The 23,113-nt window shown below is 39.1% G+C and overlaps 2 protein-coding genes across 7 annotated transcripts in view; one reads left to right on the forward strand and one right to left on the reverse strand.

Annotated features, from left to right (window-relative positions):
* IFT140 (intraflagellar transport 140) overlaps positions 1-23,113 on the forward strand; it is a 93,804-nt gene that overhangs the window by 40,299 nt on the left and 30,392 nt on the right. For 5 of the 6 annotated variants that reach the window (XM_069809540.1, XM_069809535.1, XM_069809538.1 and 2 more), the window contains 2 exons: positions 258-290; positions 1,425-1,621. In XM_069809540.1, coding sequence (XP_069665641.1) covers positions 258-290; positions 1,425-1,621 — 230 coding nt within the window. The remainder of the gene's footprint in view (positions 1-257; positions 291-1,424; positions 1,622-23,113) is intronic. The other variant, XM_069809536.1, reaches the window with a different exon arrangement.
* TMEM204 (transmembrane protein 204) overlaps positions 1,931-23,113 on the reverse strand; it is a 32,462-nt gene continuing 11,279 nt past the window's right edge. Inside the window, exons 2-3 of the mRNA XM_069809547.1 lie at positions 17,231-17,386; positions 1,931-4,124 (exon numbers count right to left, since the gene is read on the reverse strand). Of these exons, the coding sequence (XP_069665648.1) occupies positions 3,880-4,124; positions 17,231-17,386 (401 nt within the window). The 3' untranslated portion in view covers positions 1,931-3,879. The remainder of the gene's footprint in view (positions 4,125-17,230; positions 17,387-23,113) is intronic.

Consider the following 23,113-nt stretch of genomic DNA (forward strand, 5'->3'; position numbering starts at 1 on the left):
GAGAGCAGTACTTTGCAATTTAGCCCCTTCCAAAGAGCTGACTGTTGTCACTCTTCCTGTGCAGATCTAGCTTTCAGAGTTGCACTCCATTTTACTTTCCTTTTTCCCTTAATCTGAAAGGTCAAGGGCGATCTGCTGCATTGTCTAATCTTTCTTTTAACACTTCCCCCATCATGTCTCATGCTATTTTACTTTGATGTTATGTCTCTTGTTTTTCTTTTTTTTTTAAACTCTGTATGGATTATTGCTGCCATTAGTTGTTTTTTCGGAGGGGATGTATCTATAAACCTGTAAGTATCTGCATTATTTTCCTCCTCTTCCTTCATTCTCTGCTTTTCAGTCTTCTGTTTCTATTTTCTTCCCTCTGTAGATTACTGTATCTTAGTGACTAACTTGTTATATAATAATTCATTTTGGAAACATGATTTAGTGTATGAACAGAGTCTGCTTTAAATATAGCAAATTGAGTTGATGCAACAAGTCAGTTTTGACCAAGTTTCATTCCAGGGTTTCTCCTTATTCATTACAATTGTCTTTTCTGTCCTGGTTCCAGAAATTCCCCAAACTGTAGTCAAATGCATTCACACTTCTGTCTTTTACTGTATCTAATACTTTCATTGTATAATAATATAATATTATTTTTTAATTGGCTTCTGTAAACCTTAATATTTAGCTATCTCATCTAACTATACAATTAAGGTAGAGTATATGTGAAATTTGGTGTCCTTCATGACTCAGATGATCTTCCACTGTGTTTGGCTTATGCAAGTTTCCTTGCTCCACTCTAGACAGATCATTTGATATTGATGATTGACCTTATCTTTATTCTTTTTCTCAATAATGGTTAAATTGCTTTGAGCTGCCTTTCAGTGATTGGTGATTGTATGACTGAAGCTCCAGAACTGCCAATTGTATGGGGAAGGGTTGGAATCTGAGGTTTAGTGTTCATAAGCTTCACATGAAGGCAAGAATTGGGCCTATGTAGTTAACTTTCAGAACAGCAGACTCATTTTTGAGAAGAGAGTGACCTTAGAGAAATGTTTATCTGAAATCTCCAGAAATCTGGGGACTTAAAATAATAGTTCCTTTTATAGTCATAATTACAATAATAATAAAAAATATAAAATAATAATAATTATGACTATAATAATAGGAGGCTGCCTCTCCTGTGGCATTTTACCAATCTCCAAACTATCACTGATGTACTGTGATTGTTTGTTATGATATGCTAACCTCTTCTATGACATTCCATATTTTGGGGTGTTTTCTAGGAAATTTGAAACACTGCAACTGTTGTCACTATTGATCATGGTCCTGCAGAAAAAGAAAACTTGGACTGTAGTGGAAATAACGTAATTACTTACACATACCAAGGAATAAGTTTCAACCTACTTGATACCTAAATGATAACATTTTCATTTTAGCTGGGAGAAGCTGAGAAAGGACAAGCAGAGTCTGGCTCAATAAAGGTGTCTCAGATGGTTGTGAGAAGACCCATGAGAGATTTCATTGGATTAGGAGACTGTGATAAGACTACCCGGGATGCCATGCTGAACTTCAGCTACTATCTGACTGCTGGAGACATGGATGAGGCCTTCAAATCCATCAAGCTGATAAAAAGGTATCATAAGTATTTGTATATATTTCTTTATGGGTACAGTTTATTTTCATTAGAAGTTTGTATGATGTTTTGATCCTCCTAAATTCTCCTTACATTTTTCCTGTCTGATTTCATTCTCCCTTTCATTTTTAACAAGATGAAATATCTTTATCTTACAGACATTTTAATGTATTCTCTGCTTATTCTTTGTCTACGAGATGTTACAAGCTCTATGGATTCTTTTTTACTAAATGGGAAAAAATGATTGATAACAAGCAACCTTATTCTGTGTCTGAATGGCAAAAATCTCACATTATCACTAGAAGAAAATGAACATTCACAACTTTATTTATACATCTAAAATAATCACAGTAATACCGAGTATTACAAATTCACTGACCACATAGCTGATTTTTAAATTTAAATGTACATTATTATAATATGGATATTGCAATATTAGAAGAAATAATATAATGTTTTTTAAATATTCCAATATTTTATTTTTAAAAAACCCTGCAATTAATCATAGCATATTATTTCTAGAAAATATTTTCCAGAAAGTAATGCAGGCAAATGAATACAAATCTTAGTTGGTTTTTACAAACCTACTGCTAGAAGAAACTCTTTGTCAGCTTTATGGTATTCTACCCTGATAGTCTAGAACAATGCAGTTGTTCTAAAGCATCAGTCTCTGCAGAGTGTTGCTCACCTTGAACATGGTGCAGAGCAGCAGTTGGGGTTGAGTTTCTTATTACATCAGAACTGAGTGCAGAACAGAACTCAAGAGCCAGCTTGATGATCACATTTTAATAAAGTGTGGAAAAGTATGGTGAAAATAATGGTAAAGAAGAAAAGCAGTATACTCAGCTGGGAGTAACACAACAGTCCTGAAGAACTTGTAACATTCACAGCTCATGGTCCTTCAAACCTATCAGTAACTGTGCTCAGAGTAGCATCCTTAGAGTTTTCAAACATGTCATTGCCTCTAGTTCCTGTATGCTAAGTATTTCTGCATAATAGTTTTTGACTGTTGTTTTTCTTCCTGAAAGTTACATGCACATGACTTGTGAGGCCATGTGCTTCTCAGGGTCAGGCTTTATAAACATTACGCCTAATTCCAAAGGTACTAATTATTTTCATTTCATTACCATATTAAGTTACCAGGCAGGTCTTTTTTAAATCTTATGCTTAAATCCTGTATGTGTTTCTTGTTCTCCAATTTGGGTGCTTGAGTGGCAGTTATATTCTCCAATATTCACTGTGTTATGTGCCTCGGAGCATTGTTGGGCAGAGCTTGGTGTCCTGACATAGCACTCTAATCTGAAAATGTCACAGCAAATGTTAAAGCAAGCTGGGAAGAAAAGAAATTAATTTGGGCTGAAATATCTATTCTTAATAATAATTTCCAATCATGTAAGTTAATAGTATCTGTGATTATTAGAGGGTCCAGGTAACCTTATTCTGTAGATATTTGCTGTCATTGTAACACTGAAATAGATTTTTCAGCAATATGTATTGCCTGTTCCAGCTGCATACCCTTTTCATTTTTAATGGCTTGTCTGTTTATGTGTAGGATAAGCCCAAACCTTTGTCTCAGGATAAAAAAGAAGTGTCTGAAAAATGCAACTTAATTCTTCTACATTCCCTTACTTTACAATTAGAATGATTAGAGTTGCTTTTGCTTTTTACTGTCTGGGATGTGCTGTGGCTGGGGAGCAGGTGTTGCAGCTAATGAGAAGTTCCATGAAGAGAGGTGGATGGAAGGACTAAAGATTCATTAAATTTAAACAGCTCTTAAAATCATCACTTATTCTATAGTGAGTTTTCTGCTTTCTGAGATTGCATGTTAACTCCAAAGCTATTGTCACTGGTCTCCTGTAGCTTTTTACATTATTATTAGGGAGCAGGATAACTTCATGCAGACAGAGAAAACGTGTTTGGCTGCCTCTTTTCTGTATTCTGATTGCATACACACTGTGTCTGCTACAGCTGACCCTGCTGACATGTAGCTGTGATGCTCTGTCAGGATTCTGACAATCCAACATTCTGTGCTGTACAGCAGAGGGAGAAGGCAATATAATATAATATATATAAAATTATGTGTTTTATACATATGTATATAGATGGAGCCCATCCAAATAATAATTGAGGGCCTCTGCCCACAAGAGTGAGCTTTGTGATGTCTTTCAACCCTTGGTTTTAAATTATAGCATATATTTATAGAAAACAACTCCAGTGCAGATCTCCTTGGAGATCTCTTCCCTTTCAAGTCCACTCTTTCAGCATGGTGACTCAACATAGTCATTTTCCAGGCCACGGCGAAACCGAGCGGTCAGGGTACGGCTAATGACAATGACCCGGGGTGCCATGCAGTCCTCACGCCTGTGAAGGATGTTCCATATGAGAATGGCAGCTGCCAGCGTGGCCAAAAGACAGGCTCCAATGTTCAGATAGCAAGACCAAGAGAGGTTGGTGTATGGTCCGATGCGGTAGAAAGTCACCAATCCGATAACCAGAACAAAACCTGCAAGGAGAATGTGAGAATTATTTTTAATGAGTTATTCTCTTGAATTTCTGTAGTGGCAAGATGCCATAGGTCAGCATTCATGAGTTTGTAAAGCCTTTCTATCCCTATTGTGATGTGCTGTATGTGTTTGTGAAGGCATAGTTGGGCATGATGATATATGCAAAGACTGTGTCCTGGTTTCAGCTGGGATAGAGTTAACTGTCTTCCTAGTAGCTGGTACAGTGCTATGTTTTGAGTTCAGTATGCGAAGAATGTTGATAACACTGATGCTTTCAGTTGTTGCGAAGTAGTGTTTAGTCTAAAGTCAAGGATTTTTCAGCTTCTCATGCCCAGCCAGTGAGAAAGCTGGAGGGGCACAAGAAGTTGGGAGGGGACGGAGCCAGGGCAGCTGACCCAAACTGGCCAACAGGGTATTCCATACCATGTGAAGTCACATCTAGTATAGGAACTGGGGGGAGTGGGGGCAGGGGATCGCCGCTCGGGGACTAGCTGGGTGTCGATTGATCGGCGGGTGGTGAGCGATTGCACTGCGCATCATTTGTACGTTCCAATCCTTTCATTATTGCTGTTGTCATTTTATTAGTGTTATCATTATCATTTTTAGTTTCTTCTTTTCTGTTCTATTAAACCGTTCTTATCTCAACCCACGAGTTTTACTTCTTTTTCCCAATTTTCTCCCCCATCCCACTGGATGGGGGGGGAGTGAGTGAGCAGCTGCGTGGTGCTTAGTTGCTGGCTGGGGTTAAACCACGACAGACTGGGTGCCTGAAATGGAGTCTTAATGTTAGGTTTCAATCTGTTCACTCTGATTAAGTTTCTTACTACCACTTAGCTGTATTTCACATTGTGTTTTTTCCCCATCCTCTTGTCTCACATGCACAGATGTCCTCTTTCTTATTCCTGTTGCCAGCACAGAAAACTGGTATACTAATGATAATAATAATGAAAATATTTTATTCAGAATATGGTACACTCATTCTGAAACTTTAAAATGTTTGTTTAAGACAGGCTGCTATTGTAAACTACAAAGATGATGAATAGCTAAGTATCTTACAGAAATAATAAAAAAAATATAGAAGCTGAAAAAAAAGGAAGGTAAAATTAAAGGGACTTTTAGGGTCCTACTTTTTCTGCACTGGAAGAAAGTGTTAGGAGGCAGGAGTAGTATCATGCCTTCAGAAGCTACCAAAGGCAAGGTTTCCATTCCCTTCCTAACTTTAAGCACGGTAGTAAGTTCCCTAAAAGGTAGGTAATATTAGAGTAATAACACTGCACTTGTCTACCATTTCCATCCAGATGTCACAATGTGATTTGCAAAAAAACTGAAAAAAAAATATTTTCCACATTCTTTTTGGTAGACACCACTGATAAATAGTAATGTTATTTCAGAGATGAGGAGTGACTTTTCTAGTCATGCAGGAGGTCCATAGTAGAACAAGGGGCAGAATCCTTATCCCTTGACTCCTACTTTATATTACTAAGACTGCCCTTTCCCTGAAGAATGCATTGATAAGCACACAATTACTTTTCTGCTTTCTATTTATTGTATTAGTCTCTCTTCCTGTCCCTGTTCTCAAATAAAACTACCTTTCAGCTTAATTTATACATGTGATTAGACTGAAACAAACAAAGAGGCAAAAGTGCCTCACTAACCGAAAAAAGGTTTTCTCTATTTTCCTACACACTTCCTTAACCACCAGCATAACACAAGAAATATCATTGACAAAAGGACCCCTTCATGAAGGAAGACTAGAATAAACAAAGGCCCATAAACAACCAGAGGATTTCTAGATACCATCTTCCTAAGTTCACGGGCAAGGACAAGTCAAGAGCAAGTAAGTCCCAGTGGCTGCATGCTGTCTTCTCAGTTACCTGTGCTGCTTGTAAACACTGTTCCCACAGATATGTGGCAATGCTCAAAAATGGTGTGACACCAGGCTCTGGTTCTTGATTTTCCATGAAAGAGCACATCCTGAGTATGCATTGTATCAAGTTTCTTTCTAAAAACAGTATTAGTAATGCAGTGAAGATGGCAAAGACACAAATTATATACAGATGAAAAAAATAGAGGAGGGAAATGAAATACAAATAGGAGGAAAAAAATCAATTGCTACTTAAGTAGGCGTGACACTTTTACTGTTCTGAGAGTCAATAATGTGAAGGCTGAATCCCCCTCCTAATAAAACAAGCAATGAATGAATATTAATTGAGGAGACGTCTGGCATCCTCAGCTCTCTTGTGTCTACCTAGGAGGTGGTTTGTAACTCAGTTACTTGCTACACCTTTTGCTCCTGAAGTAGCACTGTCCCACAGGTGGCATGCACCAGAGAGGGTTTGAAGTGAGTCATCTCTTCCTAAGGATATATGAGGAGGAAATAGGTTCTTACAGGAGGAGTAGCTCTTTCCTGCTCTTTCACCACTCTGCAGTAGCCTTTGCTGTGAAAAAAGTCTAACATGGATGGGTTTTAGGCTGTTGACTCAGTTGTAAGGACAGCAATTAATAATGCCTTGATTTTGTCAGTAAGTCTAGTAGTTATTTAATGGTTCAGCTTAGTTATAAATGAACAAGTTTAATTTGGGAAAAATGTGGCCACATGGAGCACATTGAGTTGTGGAAATCACTGATCTATACAGTAATTGTTTGCTAGCACTCCCAAATTGAGTCTGCAGGCTTACTTAGGAGGCCATTTTAATGTTAGTGAAGTTGGAGATGGGATCCCAATACAGAGGTGGTCATCTAGCATTATTTCAAAGTATACAGGTTTGAAAGTTGCTTCTTGACTCCTGTTTGAAAAAATACTGAGTTACAGCTGAGGTAGTTAAGCTTGAATCTTCATTTTTTTCAGTAATCACTGTTGGATGACACACCTTATATCAGACTATGCATGCTTTTTAAAATCCTCGTCTCTTGAAGCCAGGCAGATGTTATCTATGTCCTTGGATGGACTGTTGAAGGCAAATCATGTGTCTTCGAAGGAATTAATTTTTATGTATATTCATATGCTTAGCTCATCACCATGTGAAAGTGGGAGTGTTCTCTCTTTGTGCGTTCAAAATCCTCAGTGAAGTTTGCACATGTTTTTTCAGCATTCATTACTTTTGTCCACAAAGCCACAGTTAATTGTGCTCTTCCTTTTCTCTGATGTTTCCTTGAACTGCTTTTGAATTCTCATGACTTTGCCATTTGGTGTTATCTGGGCCTTGTATGACTTTAATCTATTTCTTTATTGTTAGCAGTAATAGCATACAAGAAGATTGCAGCAGAGCTGGGAAACAAAAGAGCTTTCCCTCATTTCCAGCATCATTCTCTGAGTTCAGTTTGTCCTGTGGTAGAGAAGAAAGGGGGAGATCAGATCCTGTATTGTGGAATACATCAGGTTTTTTTAAACTCTCCTCTGAGATGGCTCGGTTCCCCATCTGTGGAACTAAGATGAAAAAACTTCTTTTCTCCTGTGCTTTGTTTTGTATTTCAGGGCTTTGGGAGCAGAGCACGCTAGCTGTAATGTGCTTAGAGAGAATATGTCTCTCTACATCTACTTTTGAGGTCTTCAGGTTTTATAATACAGATATACACTGATAGTGCTTTGCTCTTCCACAGGTTGCAGTCCACTTTTCAAAGGATGATAGATTCAATTTCCTACCTTTATGAGAAAAATGGTGAGGAAGGGAGATTGCTTGTACCTCCTGCGGCAAGTTGTGGAGCTGTTTCTTTTCCTTCTGGTTTAAAATTCATAGGAAGCAGGGTATTGAGGTACAAATCGAGAGACCCATCTTACTGATGAGTCTGGGACATGGTGAAGCTTTGTGTGGTCAGTTTTCCTTTTTGGTTTTCCTTTCAGCGCTCTTTTCCAGTTCACATACACTTTCACAGAGAGTACAAAAAGCTTTAAATAAATTAAAAAAAAAAGTCTGAAGCAAGTCATAAAACCTTAAGCAGGAAGAACTTTGAAACTAAGCTGTGTGTACCAGTGACCTCTAAGGTACCAGGTACCTCTAAGGGACAGTTACAAACATTAACAGTCCACTTTACACTATCTTGCATTATTTGTTTGAGACTCTCTTGGCAGAGGGAGCTAGGTTCAGGAACACCAGTTACACAGAGTAACCATGATGCTGTGTTGTGTCTTGCAGCTTAATTTCCAGTTATTGAATTGTGATGGGTGCTTTCCCACTGCAGGTTTACAGATATTTACTCTACCATTATCTCTAGCTTAGAGAAGTAGTGGATGCTTAGAATTTCTAGAAAGTCAGAAAGAAAGTCAGGTCTGCTTATGCAAACCTGCTAGGAAAAACCTTTAGGGTTCCTGGTACGTGTGAGAGCTGTACTCCCTTGGGCATGAGCTTTGCCCCATTCTTTGCTCATTTAGCCAAGGCAGGCAGCAGTGGTCTATACATGTTCCTTTATGGCACAGCAGAAGTAAATAAATACTGTATGAATATTTTCAATATTTAAACTTTTTTTCCAAATACCCAGCTTTTAATTAAATTACTTAGCTTTTTCTTTCTTGCTTATGTATCACTTATGGCCAATTACTGTCCTAAATGGCTACACATCTCCATGCTAGACTGGCCACCTTCATGAGCTCCCTTCCATCCAATGGAGCAATTATCCACCAGGAAAAAGCACTAAGGCTTCCTTACAGGTCCCAAAATAAAACTATTTATGCTAGAAAGACTATTTCCCTTCACAGGCCCTTTGCCTTAACCCTGATCAGGTGAGCAGCCAGTCACGCAAGAGGCTTTAACTCCTTTTGCAGTTCTGTGCCAGTGTCTGAGTGGGGGGGAACTGGGAGATAGTGGGTTTGAATGCTCCCTGACTTGGCAGATAACAGGACTGAGTCACTGGAGCTTGAGTGAAAGATGTAGGATCTGTTTAGAATACTTTGCTGCAGGCTAGACAGGAACTGACATTTAAGAAGAGAGAAAAACATGACAGAGGTGGGAGAGTTGGAAGCATGTTACTGTAGAGAGTTTCCATAATTAGTTTTACACTTCTGCCAGTGTAAGTGAAAAATGTCACTGTGAACAGTATTTTCCAGCATTCTTATTTCATATTAGCGTGACCTGATATTGGATTTATAAATGTAGGAACTGAAGAGCAAAAGGTGAAGAAATCGTACTCATTCAAAAAGTCTGAGTTTGCATAGGATGGTATTTAAATTTTGATGAATGTTGCTTTTGTAAAGATGATGTTGTGTGGAAACCCCCAAAGTTTGCTTGGAGAGATTTTGTCTGTAGTAACTTCATCAAAATTAGACTTCTTGAAGCAAAGAGCTCCAATGTGCTACTTTTGTTTTCCTTGCCCTTAGAGTGGTCGTCTTGTACACCAGCCAAGAATTGAGATGGAACATTTAGCAGCAAGTCTGTTCTCTAAATAACTGGGCAAACACATTCAATTCACTTATTTTTGCCAGCCTGGCCCTTTTCCTTCAGTGGTTTCTCTTTCTTGGGGAAAGCAGATTTTTTAATTTTTTTTTATTTTATTTTATTACTTTGTTATATGGATATATCTGATGAGTGGTGTCTTCCTAGTTTGGATGAAACCTTACGGATAATTATGTGTGTGCCATTTGGTTGCAAACCCTAGTGTACTGATGCAATAATACTCAGTTTCTGTAAGTAAAGAGAATGAAACTGAAGTCTGAGTAATGTTTTATTTTTACTAACGTAGCTAAAGCAGGAGTATTTTCATGATACTGGTATCTCCTGTTTTGCTTACTGCCTTCACTATGAGTGTTATTAGCATTAGGAAATCTTTGACAACATTTTAATTTGTTGCCTTTGAATACTGCTAAGTATTCAATTAGTGTATCGCTTTTGTTAGAATTTAGTGTAGGAAAAATGGTGCTGGAATTCTGCTCCTACTGATGGTTGTGTAATATGGGTATAACTCAGTTGTTAATGTAAATATACCAATGCAGTATTTGGCTCTGTATTTGGAACAGTTAGAAGTACACCTATAAAAATTAACCTTGCATTAAGAATAGCTTCTATCTCCATGACTAAAACTGACTGTGGTGACTTTTCACTTTTTAGATAGATATTTGTAACATTGAGCAATGTCTGAATTTAGTAGCAGTATTCCAATACAATACCTGGAGGGAGACAGTTGGTTTCCCAGACTATTTCCCATAGCTATCTCTACTAAAAATAACCAGAAAATTGCTCTACTTGCCATCACTCTTCTTGATCTCTTAATTGCAATACAGTTTGAGGAGGCCTGCAGGTGGGAAATACTTCTTTACATTTAGTTATGAAAATATTAAACATTTTTATCTGGTTTAGTTTCATTTTGTAGCAATGACAAGACTTTTAGATGCATGGCTGAATTTCCCTGAATTAATTTCATTATGTACATCAATCAATTTCAGATCATTTTATTGTGTATTGTCTAAAGTCTGCACAGAGGCCACATCTTTACTAAAAATCCTGATGAGATTTCTTAAAGTACTTTATTTTCCCATAGAGCTACTGTTTATCTCTAGTTGTTTCCCATCCGTGGCAAAACAAGCCTGGATGGGGGGGACTTTTCCGCTGGGGAAGGAAACAGATAACAAATTCACTAGGAAGACTTTTGGTTGGGACAGTATTGACTGTGTGAGTGGGGGTGGGTTGGGAGAATGTTACTTTTTGAACTTACATTTCAGATCTGTATACTGAATTTCCTGTTTGACTGTAGCTGGCTGCAAGCCAACTACAGATTTTTAACATTTTAAAAGAACTCTTGTAGTCACTTTTTTACTTCGGTGATAGTTTTGGTTTTTTTTCCAGACACCCCTTGATTCACATTCCTCCTTTTTATTAGTATATCGATACTGCAGTTGAAGAAATACGCATTATGTTTTTCCTGGGTCGGTAGAAAGTCTGTACTCAAAGTTATAATCCTCCTCTTTACAGCCTGTGCTATAGGATGACTTTTGCTGCCAGGAAAAGGGAGAAGGAAAATAGAGCAGCCAGACTGTTGTTGAGAATTCACAACCCACGCTTGTGCAGCAGAACTGCAAACAGGGAGGGGAAATTTTTCACCCCCTTTCTCTACATACCCCGTAAACATTTACAGGGAATGATTTAGCTGCAATGAGTCACAAGCCTGAATAGCTGCTTGTAGGAGCTCAACTGTATTTATCAAAGTGAGATAGATTCCCAAAGTGCAATTGCTGTAGGACTTCTGTAAATGATTAATCAATTAATACCTTTTCCTGTGTCAGCTTGGCACAAAAGAGCATTGTTACAGTGCAAGGCAAATGTGGAGCTTCTGTAATAGTTGTGTGCTCTTTGTTGTAGCACCAGCTGAAAGCTGTAGAAGTATGCTTGCTTTGGTTTATAATGCCACAGAGACTTTAGTGATTTTGAGTTTTTAGTTGTACATTGTGGAGTACAATAAAAATTTCCTTCCAAGGATTTTGGTAGAATGTAACATCTCTTAGAATAAAACAAGTTATGAGTAGCAAAGCTTCTCAGGGGCAATAAGACCCTCTTGTCCTTCACTTTTCACCACTGAATTACAATGGCTTGCCACTTGTGGTGCTCTTTGAGTTTGTCAGACTGTCTTTGTCTTTAACTTGATAAGGTTGGGAGATTTAGTCAGTGTAAGGCAGTGAATTCCACTTTATGTTGGTTGGAAGCCTTCAAAGGGAGGTGCAGAGCACTGTTTAACAAGCTTAGGTCTACTGACGGTGAACTTGCTTTTCTTGGTTACCTCTTGGAGGTTTCCTTATAAATTATGCCAGTCCTTGAACTGAAGTTTGAAAAGCATTCCCTATGAATTAGACATGATTCCAGTGGGGCAGCTGTTTAAATAAGGATAAATGTGCAGACTTTCACACTGAAAGTCAGCTGCAAACATTGCTTGGCACCTCGGATTCAGAGGCAGCTGGAGTCAATGAAAGTTCTGCTTTTGATCGTAGTAGAATTCGTTATCAGACACAGGTAAGAGCTCTTGTCAGCCTGAGCGAAAACAGTTTGTGCAGAGAGAAGCAGTCGTTGACAAGTGATCCTCCTGGAAGTTTCAGTGGTCATCTTCTGCCCCCATTTTTCAAGTGCTCTGTCCATCTCCTGATACATCAGAGGGTTAGAGTTGCATAACTGTGGATTTAGCTAGGCAACTCAGTTTGAAACTTTTTTAGGAGACATCCCCATGTATATACAATATGCATGTTCATAAGCAATAGTTAATATTTGAGTTGAAGCACTTTTCATTTCACACACTTCTTTCTACATTGCTGCATTATTTCTAAAGCTGTATCTGTCATAAAACATGTTCGTTATACTTGCATATCTGAATGATATTTAGCTGGTAATATATTTGTTACCATATTTCTAATGAGAATACATGCCCTTGACATTGAGATGCTACGACAAATTGCCTGCTACTCATATCAGTATTTAGACATGAAGAATATAAGCAGATCTTCTCCCTGCTGCAGTTATACCAGTTGAAGACTTCAACATACTTCTTGTGAGCTACTGCTCTTCCCAGTTTGCTGGTTCAGCTGCTCACGTGAACAGTTTCAGTCAAAATAAGTGGGATAAGCTTCTATATTTTAAGATCTTTGCAAACACGTTTCATTTTGCAAATGTGTGAAAACAAGATTACTTTATTGTGACATTTGCAGTCCACATAAAGAAGCAGCAAGTTTGGCACTGAGATGAAATAAATGTGAGAAATAATGAAAACATTTAGCACAAGTCAAGCAGTCAAGTTCTGTCTTTCTGTTACGATTTTTAGGTTATTTACAGTGTCTCATTTATTTGCTTCCTTTTCAGGAAGTATTAGGTTTACAGCTCCATAGATTTCATCTTAGAACAGATCTGGCTTGAGGGTGTCATGAAGGAAAAAGGTGGAAGGAAGTAATAGAGAAATCAGAATCACATTGCTATCATGAATATCTTTAGCTATATTCTCCAATGGCTGCTTTACTGGTCTGTTCTGCATTCAGATTTTCTGGATATCAACTAATCTAAAGTTGTAGTACCCAGAAGGAAGATAGAAGGTAAATGGTCTAACAATTGTTTGATTTAGGTTTAATAACACAGAAATGAGAGTATGCACAAACTCAGTTTTCCTGTGATGCGTTAGGCGTCTGGAGTGAAACACACTGTCAGCAGAAAAACACAGTAGGAAAAGCTGGAATATAATGCTTGAAATTCAAGAGAGACGTGAGATTGTAATTTATTTGGCTGTAAATGACAAGCTCAGTAGGAACACAAAACTTTTTAATCTTCAGGGTATTATGTATTAAAGTGATTTAATGCTGAAAATGGATTGGCAAGAATATTAATCATTATGATTCAGGTTTATTCCAGTCTTGGACTTTCAGAAACTAGGATGAGATCTAATGTAAGGGATATTTTATCCCAGATTTTTCCCATTATGTTTCTAACATTTCACTCTAAAGTCTGTGATAATCACCATTGTACAAGATCAGAGGCTTGGCTACAGTCTCTTAAGGTCTGACCCAGTCTAGCAGGTTACTGCTTGTAGTAGTTTAATATTCTCTGAAGTGCTCTTTATTCCCTCTCCTGTTAGTATGGATTTCCCTTTCCAACTGCACTTCTGTCAGCTCTGTTATTCATCCTATATTCAGCACATGGAGTTTGTAACAGTTCCTTGGAAAAAACCAGAAAACCCAAAACCCTCTAGAGGGAAATTTCTGAGCATTGACACAAAATTCCACATACAACGCTGGTTCCATTTTCACCACATGCCTTTTCCAAAGCAAACAGCTTGCTTTCCTGTTAACTGGGAGGTGTGAGGTTGCGGAGCTTTGGAGCTGTGTGAATCCCATTGCTGTCCCAGGAGCAATGCTGTTTCCTCTCTTCTTTCCTTCCTCTTTGCTTCCTGGGGCTTTATTTTCTGTCAGAGGTCCATCCTTTTTGAATGACTGTCAAATGCTTGTGCAGGTGGCAGAAGTTAAGCCATGGAGCCTGGAGTCATCACAAGCTCTAGTGGGATCAGAGATGGTTGATTTGAACTTCTGATAGGGTTTGGAAGATAATACTTAGTACACTTAGTTTTCTAAAACAGAAAGGACTTTTGTTCAGACCTTGGGAAACTATAATGAAACCCACACGTAATGTTTCAGTGGGTAAATCCTGACTAAAATTAAGAAAATTGTAAGTTGACTTTGTGATTCTGAGCCTTATACTCAAGCCTTCCTCCGTAATACTAGATTTCACTCTACCACTGCAGTTCTCTTCAGCACTTGTTGGCATATTCCAGGATGAAAGTTAGAGATCAAACAGAAGCTGGAATTAGAGGGGACATGAATCAAGATAATTCTTTCTGAAATTGCTGACAGGATGAGCAATTGCAGAACAATTCTCTAGATCACTTGGATTTTGAAAAGGAAAAAAAAGGAGATGGGTGCTTGTGTTTTCAGTAATATATTTGAAGGTGTAATAAACAGAAGTTACCCAGCCAGTACTCAAGAAATATTTATTAAGATCTACGTAAGTGCATTCTTAAATATTGTTTGCTTTTCTCACACAAATTATCTGTCTGTCCTAAAGTACATTGGCTTTAACCCTTAAAATGAAGTAGGGGAGAGCTTCACAGTGATTTCTCTTGGGCTGTTTTGTGTGGACAAAGTGCTTTCAAAATCAGGCTTTGTACCCACTGTTCTAATGTTTTTGCCTAATATTGCTACTTGACTTTAAAAATTGATGAGAGGTTACCATCTCGGAGTGGAGGCTCAGAGGCTGAGTGCTACCTGTGGCTTTTAGGATCAGGGGCAGCCGCTTTCCTCCTCTTCAATAAAGAAATCTTGGTCTCTAGATGTAGCAGCAATCCTTCATCAGAGCAACAGAAATGCTGGACTTGCTCACAGTTTGCATGTGTGTTTTGTCTGATATCAAAGACATTTCAGCCATAATGTATAAAAAGCTGTTGCCTAGGCCCAATCCAGAGAATTTGGTGGATGGGGCTGATGTTAAAGGCTGGTTTGAGTGGCTCAACATTACAGAGCACACATTGGGTTCTGTGAAAGAGGAAACAGCCTCTTTTGTCAGTGCAAGCTGTACTCTGAACCGCCTGTCCTGTGAGTGCAGACCCTCGATTACCCAGGTAGTCAGCAGTTGACATACCACTGTCCTGGAAAACTAGGGAGGTCTCCAAGAAGTCTATTTTATATTGGGATAATGGCAGATATGATGAATCCTTCCCTCTTTTTTCAAAAGTATACATTCCAGAAGACTTCAGCTGGTTGTTCTCAATATCAGGAAGGAATTTGTTTAAACATAAAATGCTCATTAAGATAATGAGATGTAAAATGAATATCATGTTACTGACCGCAAGGCAGAAAACCATCTGATGATGGTGAAGGAGAGTGTGGCATAACTGCAAAGGAGGATGGGGAAGGGGGGCAGGGATAGCCACTGAAGTCATTGCATTATTTCTGGAGCTGGGAGACCTTTGATTCGTATAGCACAATGTCTGCGCAACTGTCATGAGCTGCCAGATCCATCTCTTCACACCTCTTGAACGCAGGCAGGCAGATGAACTCCTTGATTCAACAGCTTCTTCAGCCATTCTCATTAGTGTTTTGTTAATAATTCTGACTCTGGCCTTCCTCCCCTCTCCCCTCCCAGCACTGGAGATTTCAAGGTTCAGCTTGCATAACAGGTAATAGCAGGCATTTCCTTCTCCTGTGTCGGGATATCCTGGCGCCCTTCAGTCTCTCTCTGACTGTGTTTAAAACAGACTCCAGCACAGGAAAAAAAAAAAAAAGGGGGGGGGGGGAAAGCCCAGTCTAAAATTAGCAGCCTTGATAGAAGAAAGGCACAAGGCTGTCCACTGTGCTGTTTGTCAATGAAACAACACATCTAAACAGGGCCAGAATGCATTTCCTCTCTGGGAAAAACAGACATGTCGAGTTTTGGGGAGGATGGGAGTGAGTGAGAGTAAAGCAGGCATCACATCGATGATCAGGGAGAACTATCCAGAAGGTATCTAGAGTTACAAAGACCATGACATACCTGAAGAGGCTGTAGGGAGGTCTTGTTATGGCAAGGTTTTATATCTGTCTGTTGGTGGCACTGACTGATGTTTGAGGGTCTCTCTGCACCTGGAAGCTGGATCGGATGCTTTGAGTTACAGAACCTCAGCAATCTCCTCCTCTTTGGATTTCAGGTTCATCATCCTTGATGGGTGTTTGTTGCTATGAAGACTGTATTTAAATGACCTAGGCTAGATTCTGATCTTGCAGCAGTGTAAACCTGAGGTCTCAGGAGGTTTATACCATTCTAAATATTCTAAGTTTTTAAAGTTGAAATTAAAATTTAAAATAAAATGGTGTTACTTTATTATAACCTGTTGTTTACGTTGATAATAATGGTATATTTTTAATCTGATCTTGTAAGCAGCTTGAATGTTATACTCCATCAATGACAGTTTCATGCATGGATATTTTATACGATTGGACTCTTGGTGTAATGAATACTGAATTATTTTATGTAGTAAAGAAAGGTATTATTGCAAAATGTTAACAGTTTGTTGCTACTGCTGTCAATATGGAATTGTGATAAAACCATTTCCTCCTTTCCTCATTCATTTCTGTATATAGTCTGTGACCATGAGAATTACTGTGGGAAATTTATTTATAGCAGTCAATGTTATGAATTGACTTCAGCTTACTTTGCTAGATTGCAGATGTATCTGTCTATCAAAATCCAGCTGATGGATTAAAATTCAGTTAGCTAAAAGCAAATAATCATGTTTCAGCAAGACATCAAAAACTTGCTCAGCCATTCTGCTCTGCTTTCAAACCATTTCTTTGGTATATTTTATCCTGCTAAATTACGGGATTACATTGCTTCCAGTTTATTTCTTTCATGTTTGCCTTCCTGGTTTCATAGGAAATAATAAAGGCTTGTTTTTCTTGGTTGGCAGAAGACTCATTCTGATATATACAAGATAAAAGCTTCTATTCATGTACTGCAGAATCTCATGGGGAGAGCTTTTAAGAGACAATGAGCTTACTTTTAGTTTTAGGCCTTTTTGCTATTCTTTGTCACTTGAAAGATTTATAAAGTAAGAAACTCTTTTCCACCTGAATTTAATAGAGATGAAGTAATTTTCTATCAGTAAAAAGAAGTGGACTTACTGGCGAGTTGGAACACGGCAGCTATGGCCTCCTCCCACCACTGGGTATCCTGAGAAATGATAGGTAGCTCCATCAGGCCCAGGACGAAGATGAGCTGGCCAGCAGTCAGAGCAACAGTGGCGATGAGGTTACAAGCACGCATCATGTCAAACTGCACTAGGGAAACATAAGAAGGGAGCATAAAGTTAAAATTATATAAAATTCGGAAAAAAAAAAAATCCTGGCTGAGCAGGTAATGTAAAATTTGTCGGTCCATAGAAAATGATTCTCAAGACACTATTCCTATTCCCAGCAGTCACTTGCTTTATCTGCATTCCCTGTGGTCTGATTAAGAAAAGATTTTCTTTCAGATGTGTATTGAATCTTTCCTTTAGTTACATAGCATCCCTTAAGTATTGCTTCAGTGCAAAACAGTCTTGTATGAAAGAAGCAGCTAATTTCCAAGGATGGCCAACTGGAGGTGCTTGACTTTTGTCCCTTGAAGATTCTAGCTATGATTAGTAGCCAGAATTGTTTGGGGCAGGAATGGTGTTTGTTTTGCATTTGTGTGGCACTGACTGGAATGGAACCTTAGTTCATAAATAGGTTTTCAAGACCCTAAAATAATGATAATCCAAAAGATGAATCTATAACATCCTGAATTTTTTTCACCTAGTCCATCTGTATTGTCCTAGATTCTAATCCTAGATTAACACTAACATCTTACTGGTTTAAGGGAGCTTTGTATAGAGGCTTCTTAACTTTTCCTTCTTTTAATGTTTATTAATCTTTTGGATGCACTGGAAAGACCCTTGTATTTCTATCTGTGTAACGAGGAGAATGGTTGCAATGAAGATGTCGCTCCTTGGCGATTCTGAATGAGGTGTTATGGCATAAGTTACATGTATAAATAAAAAGTTACTTTTTATATATATATATAAAGTTTATATATACATATATTAGTGGATGTTGTTGTGGGAGTCTACTATTGACCACCCAGCCAGGACAACAACACTGATGAATTGTTCTACAAGGAATTAAAGGATATCTCTAGATCAACTGCCCTTCTCCTTATGGGTGATTTTAACTTCCCAGACATCAACTGGGAATATCATACAGCAGACACAAACAGGTCCAGGAAATTTCTGATGCACATTGAAGGTAACTTCTTGGTACAAGTACTGAGGGAGCCAACTAGGAAAGGGGCCTTCCTAGATTTGTAGTTTGTAACCAGAGAGGGACTCGTGGGTGAAGTGGTGATTGGTGGCTGGCTTGGTCACAGTGACCACAAAGTAGTTGAGTTTCAAAGTGTTGGTGATAGGAGAAAAACTGCCAGCAAAATTTCAACGCTGGATATGGGGAGAGCAGACTTCAGGCTGCTGAGGGGGCTAGTCAGTAAGATCCCCTGGGAATCTGCTTTTGAAGGTATTGGGGTGCATGAATGCTGGTCACTTTTTAAGAGCCATCTCTTAAGAGTGCAGGAGCAGGCAATTCCAAAGTGTCAGAAGTCATGCAAGTATGGCAGAAGGCCGGCTTGGCTGAGCAGGGATCATCTTTCAGAATTTATGCAGAAAAAGAAAGCGTACAGACATTGGAAGCAAGGACAGGCAACACGGGAGGACCACAGGGATGCTGTTCGCCACTGTAGGGAGAAAATTTGTGTGGCCAAAGCTTGATTAGAGTTCAAGCTGGCCAGCACTGTGAAGGACAACAAAAAGAGCTTTTTAAAATATGTTAACAGCAAAAGGAGAACCAGAGGTAACATTGATGAGGTCAGTCAACTCACAAATAGAGACGCAGAAAAAGCAGAGATGTTTAATGCCTTCTTTGCCTCTGTCTTTAACACCCATGATGGGCTCTGGGGCCACCAGAGCCCTGTGTTGGAAGACCATGACTGAGGGTATGATAAAATCCTAGCTGACCCTGAACTTGTTTGAGACTTGCTGCTCCAGCTGGATGCACCTAAATCTACGGGGCTGATAGGATTCATCCCAGGATACTGAAGGAGCTGGCTGATGTCATCGCAGGACCTCTATTCATTATTTTTCAATGGTCTTGGGAGTCTGGAGAGGTCCCAGTTGACTGGAAGCTGGCAAATGTTGTCCCAGTTTTCAAGAAGGGTAAGAAGGTAATTACAGACCTGTCAGTCTTACTTCAGTGCCTGGTGAAATTATGGAGAAGGTTATTCTGGGAGTTACTGAAAAACACTTGAGGGACAACACAATCATTGGTCATAGCCAGCATGGGTTCATGAGAGGAAAGTCTTGCTTAATCAACTTAATTTCTATTTATGACAAGGTCACCCATCTAGTTGATCAAGGGAAGCCAGTACATGTGGTGGTTTTGGATTTTAGCAAAGCTTTTGATACTGTCTCTCACAGTATCCTTCTGGACAAACTGTCCAGCACACAGCTAGACAAGACCATACTACCTTGGGTGAGCAGTCGGCTGATGGGTCAGGCTCAAAGAGTTACAGTAAATGAGATTACATCAGGCTGGTGACCAGTCACCAGTGGAGTTCCCCAGGGCTCAATTTTAGGGCCAATGGTCTGTAATGCTTTTATAAATGATCTGGACACAGAAATCAAATGTACATTAAGTAAGTTTGCTGATGATACTAAACTGGAGGAGCTGTGGACTCCCTCGAGGGTGGAGAGGCCTTACGGAGAGATCTGGATAGGCTAGAGAGCTGGGCAATCACCAAGCATATGAAATTCAAGAAGAGCAAGTGCCGGATTCTCCACCTGGGACGGGGTAATCCTGGTTATATGTACAAAATGGGGGATGAGAGGCTGGAGAGCAGCCCCGTGGAAAGAGATCTAGGGGTCTGGGATGATGGCAAGTTGAATATGAGTCAACAGTGTGCCCTGGCAGCCAAAAGGGTCAACCATGTCCTGGGGTGCATCAAACACAGCGTAGGTAGCTGGTTGAGGGAGGTGATTGTCCCACTCTGCACTGCACTGGTGTGATCCCACCTCAAGTACTGTGTGCAGTTTTGGGCGCCTCAATATTAGAAGGACATCAAACTATGAGAGTGTGCCCAGGGAAGGGCAACCAAGATGGTGAAGGGTCTCGAGGGCAAGACTTATGAGGAGTGGCTGAAGTCACTGGGCTTGTTCAGCCTGGAGAAGAGGCTCATTGCAGTCTACACCTTCCTCAAGGGGGGCAGCGGAGGGGGAGGTCCTGATCTCCTCTCTCTGGTGACCAGCAATAGGATATGAGGAAAGGGAATGAAGCTGTGTCAGGGGAAGTTCAGACTGGACATTAGGAAAAGGTTCTTCAGAGAGGGTGGCTGGTGCCTGGAACAGGCTCCCCAGGGAGGTGGTCATGGCACCAAGCCTGTCAGAGTTCAGGGAGTGTCTGGATGACACTTTTAGTTATGTGGTTTAGTTTTAGGTAGTCCTGCGAGGAGCAGGGAGTTGGTCTCGATGATCCTTATGGGTCCCTTCCAACTCGAGATATTCTATGATTCTATATTAAATATAAATAACAAATGCAGAAATGATTACAGACATACATATCTGGAGTCTTGGCTAGAAACCTGATTAAAATGTGTCTCCCAGCTGGCTACTGAATGGAATATATTCATTGCAAAGTTGGGTACTTTTAGTCAGGCTTTTTTCCTACTTTTCCTGTTAACCTGGTGGATGTCCTGTTTTCATCCTTTTCCTTCCTCTCTAGCAAAAGGTGGGATTTGTAAATATTGTGCAATCAACATCTCTTGCTAATATGTTGCTGCTATTCTGAAATCGAAGCAGCTCAGTGTTTAAGTTGGCATATATTAGAAGAAGAATGACATGAATATTCACCAGATTTTCAAAGGTGACTTAACTGGTTATAAGTTTAGTGGGTGCACTGACCACCAGAATTTGATTCCTGATCTTCCAAGGAGACTGCTAGGAAGTGCAGAAAACAAAACTTGATATAAACAAGCAAAAGTAAACATCATTGTGGTAATCATTGAGTCTGGTCTACTTTTGTGAGTCATAAAAACGAGTTTACCCTTTGTTTTCCCCTCATAGGTCATCTTTATCTTCTAGTGTTCTAAATAACTCACGATTTAATTAAAATTTAATAAAATATGGTATTGCATCTGAAAGAGTTAGTTAAGAACCATAGTCCATTAAACATTTTCATGTTGAATAAAATGTTAAGAAAATAACATACTAAGTATTTGGGGGTTTTCCTAGTAAGTTCATCTCTGACCAGAGAGGAAAATTATTTCACTCAAAAAAAATAGTTTGCTCAAAGGTTTTGTGTTTAACTTTTACAGTTGTCCTTTCTAGTATTGGGAGCATTTAGATCTCTTGCCATGTTGAATGCTTACAGGTCATGAGGCATGTTGGCTGATAACAGAATCATATTCAGATGTCCGAGCTTTGTAAGTACCAGTAAAACTTTGAGCATTTGGAGTGTTCTTCTGTTTTTCCACTTAAATGGACTTCTGTAATACTTTGAGGGCCAATGCTTGCTGAAGAGATACTGACTTTCAAATGAGAAACGTACTAAGTAAAGAGCAGGCTTGCATCCATTATTATTAAAGTACTTTCATTTGTCAACAGAGCTATCTGTAGTGTCAAAATAAAAAAATAGTTGGTTTACAGCCATAATGAATTCTGTTGCTTTGCCATAGATGATATTATATCTAGCATACTAAAAATAGGAAGTTTATGACTGTGACTCAGTTGAATTCCAACAGAATTTGTAATAAATTAGTCTTTAAATAATGGTTCTATGACAGCTGTCCTCTCTTGCAATTGGAGAGAGCAGTAGCATTGGATGTGTAACATTGATGATCTTTACTGCTGTTTGTAAGAACTGCAGACTTAGGGATGCTTATTTGCCTGATACATTACCCTCTTCAGAGAGCTGTAGAAATGCAACTGATATTTTGCATACCTGCTTCTTTTAACCAAAAAGAAGGTCGCACATGGTCCAGGTTGGAACCGCAACAGGATGATGACAGGTAGAATAAGGAGGAAGCAGCTCATATGATTTCATTAAATGCGAAAACAGTTCTTTTTATGGAATGAGGTTTTACAAGAATTGAGTACCCTTCCATATTTCATATTAGAATATTGGTTTTTTATTCTAACAGGTTTAATGTATGATCTGTCATCTTTTGGTTTTGTTCTAGAATTGTAATGATCCCTCTTCCTCAGAGGGGAAAAAAATCAAACTTAGTAATGCATAGCTCTTATAAACTCCACTCTTCTTGCAGTAGAGCTTGTTAATTGTATTCAGCCTGAAAGTGCCGCTCTGCAGATGCCTATGCTTTCTTACTCACAGCCATTGTAACTTTGCATGTTGTTAGCTCAGCACATGGTAATTCTATTTTGTACACACACAGCCCTAAGCTGAGCTGCTGCAACATGAAACCTACCACCCCAAAAGGTGGTAGCTGCAGAAAGCAGCTCTGGCCTCCTTGTATTGAGGACAACCACTGGACAACACTGATCAAGAAAGGGAATTGAGTGTGCAATTTCAAAGCATTTCTTCAGAGCCTGTACCCAAAGATGTTGAAGGTGTAAATCATGTTGAGGAAGGCCAGGCCACAAAGCTCTTTTCCTGCTTGAATGAGTGTTCCATCCAGGAATAAATATTTCTCATCTCATATAAAGTTGGCTGCAATATAGTTTTTGTAAAAGCTGTGAAATTTAGTGCTTACCTTTGTGCTCTTTACTCTGCCTGTTGCTGTTTTAAATTATATGTAAATTAGAAATTCCTCAGCAGCCATCTTCAGTCCATTCTGATGTGTTTTCTATAGACTTTATAATTAGTATGAATTTAGGATCATCTGTTCAACCATTTCAAACATTTCTGCTTCATTTACAGTATTCATGATCCCATTGTAACTTTCTGTGGCCATTGCAGACTTCCATCAACTTTTGCAGAATGATTTAT

The sequence above is a fragment of the Haliaeetus albicilla genome, chromosome 22 (genome assembly GCF_947461875.1).
Source record: "Haliaeetus albicilla chromosome 22, bHalAlb1.1, whole genome shotgun sequence".
In the NCBI taxonomy this organism is placed as follows: Eukaryota; Metazoa; Chordata; class Aves; order Accipitriformes; family Accipitridae; genus Haliaeetus; species Haliaeetus albicilla.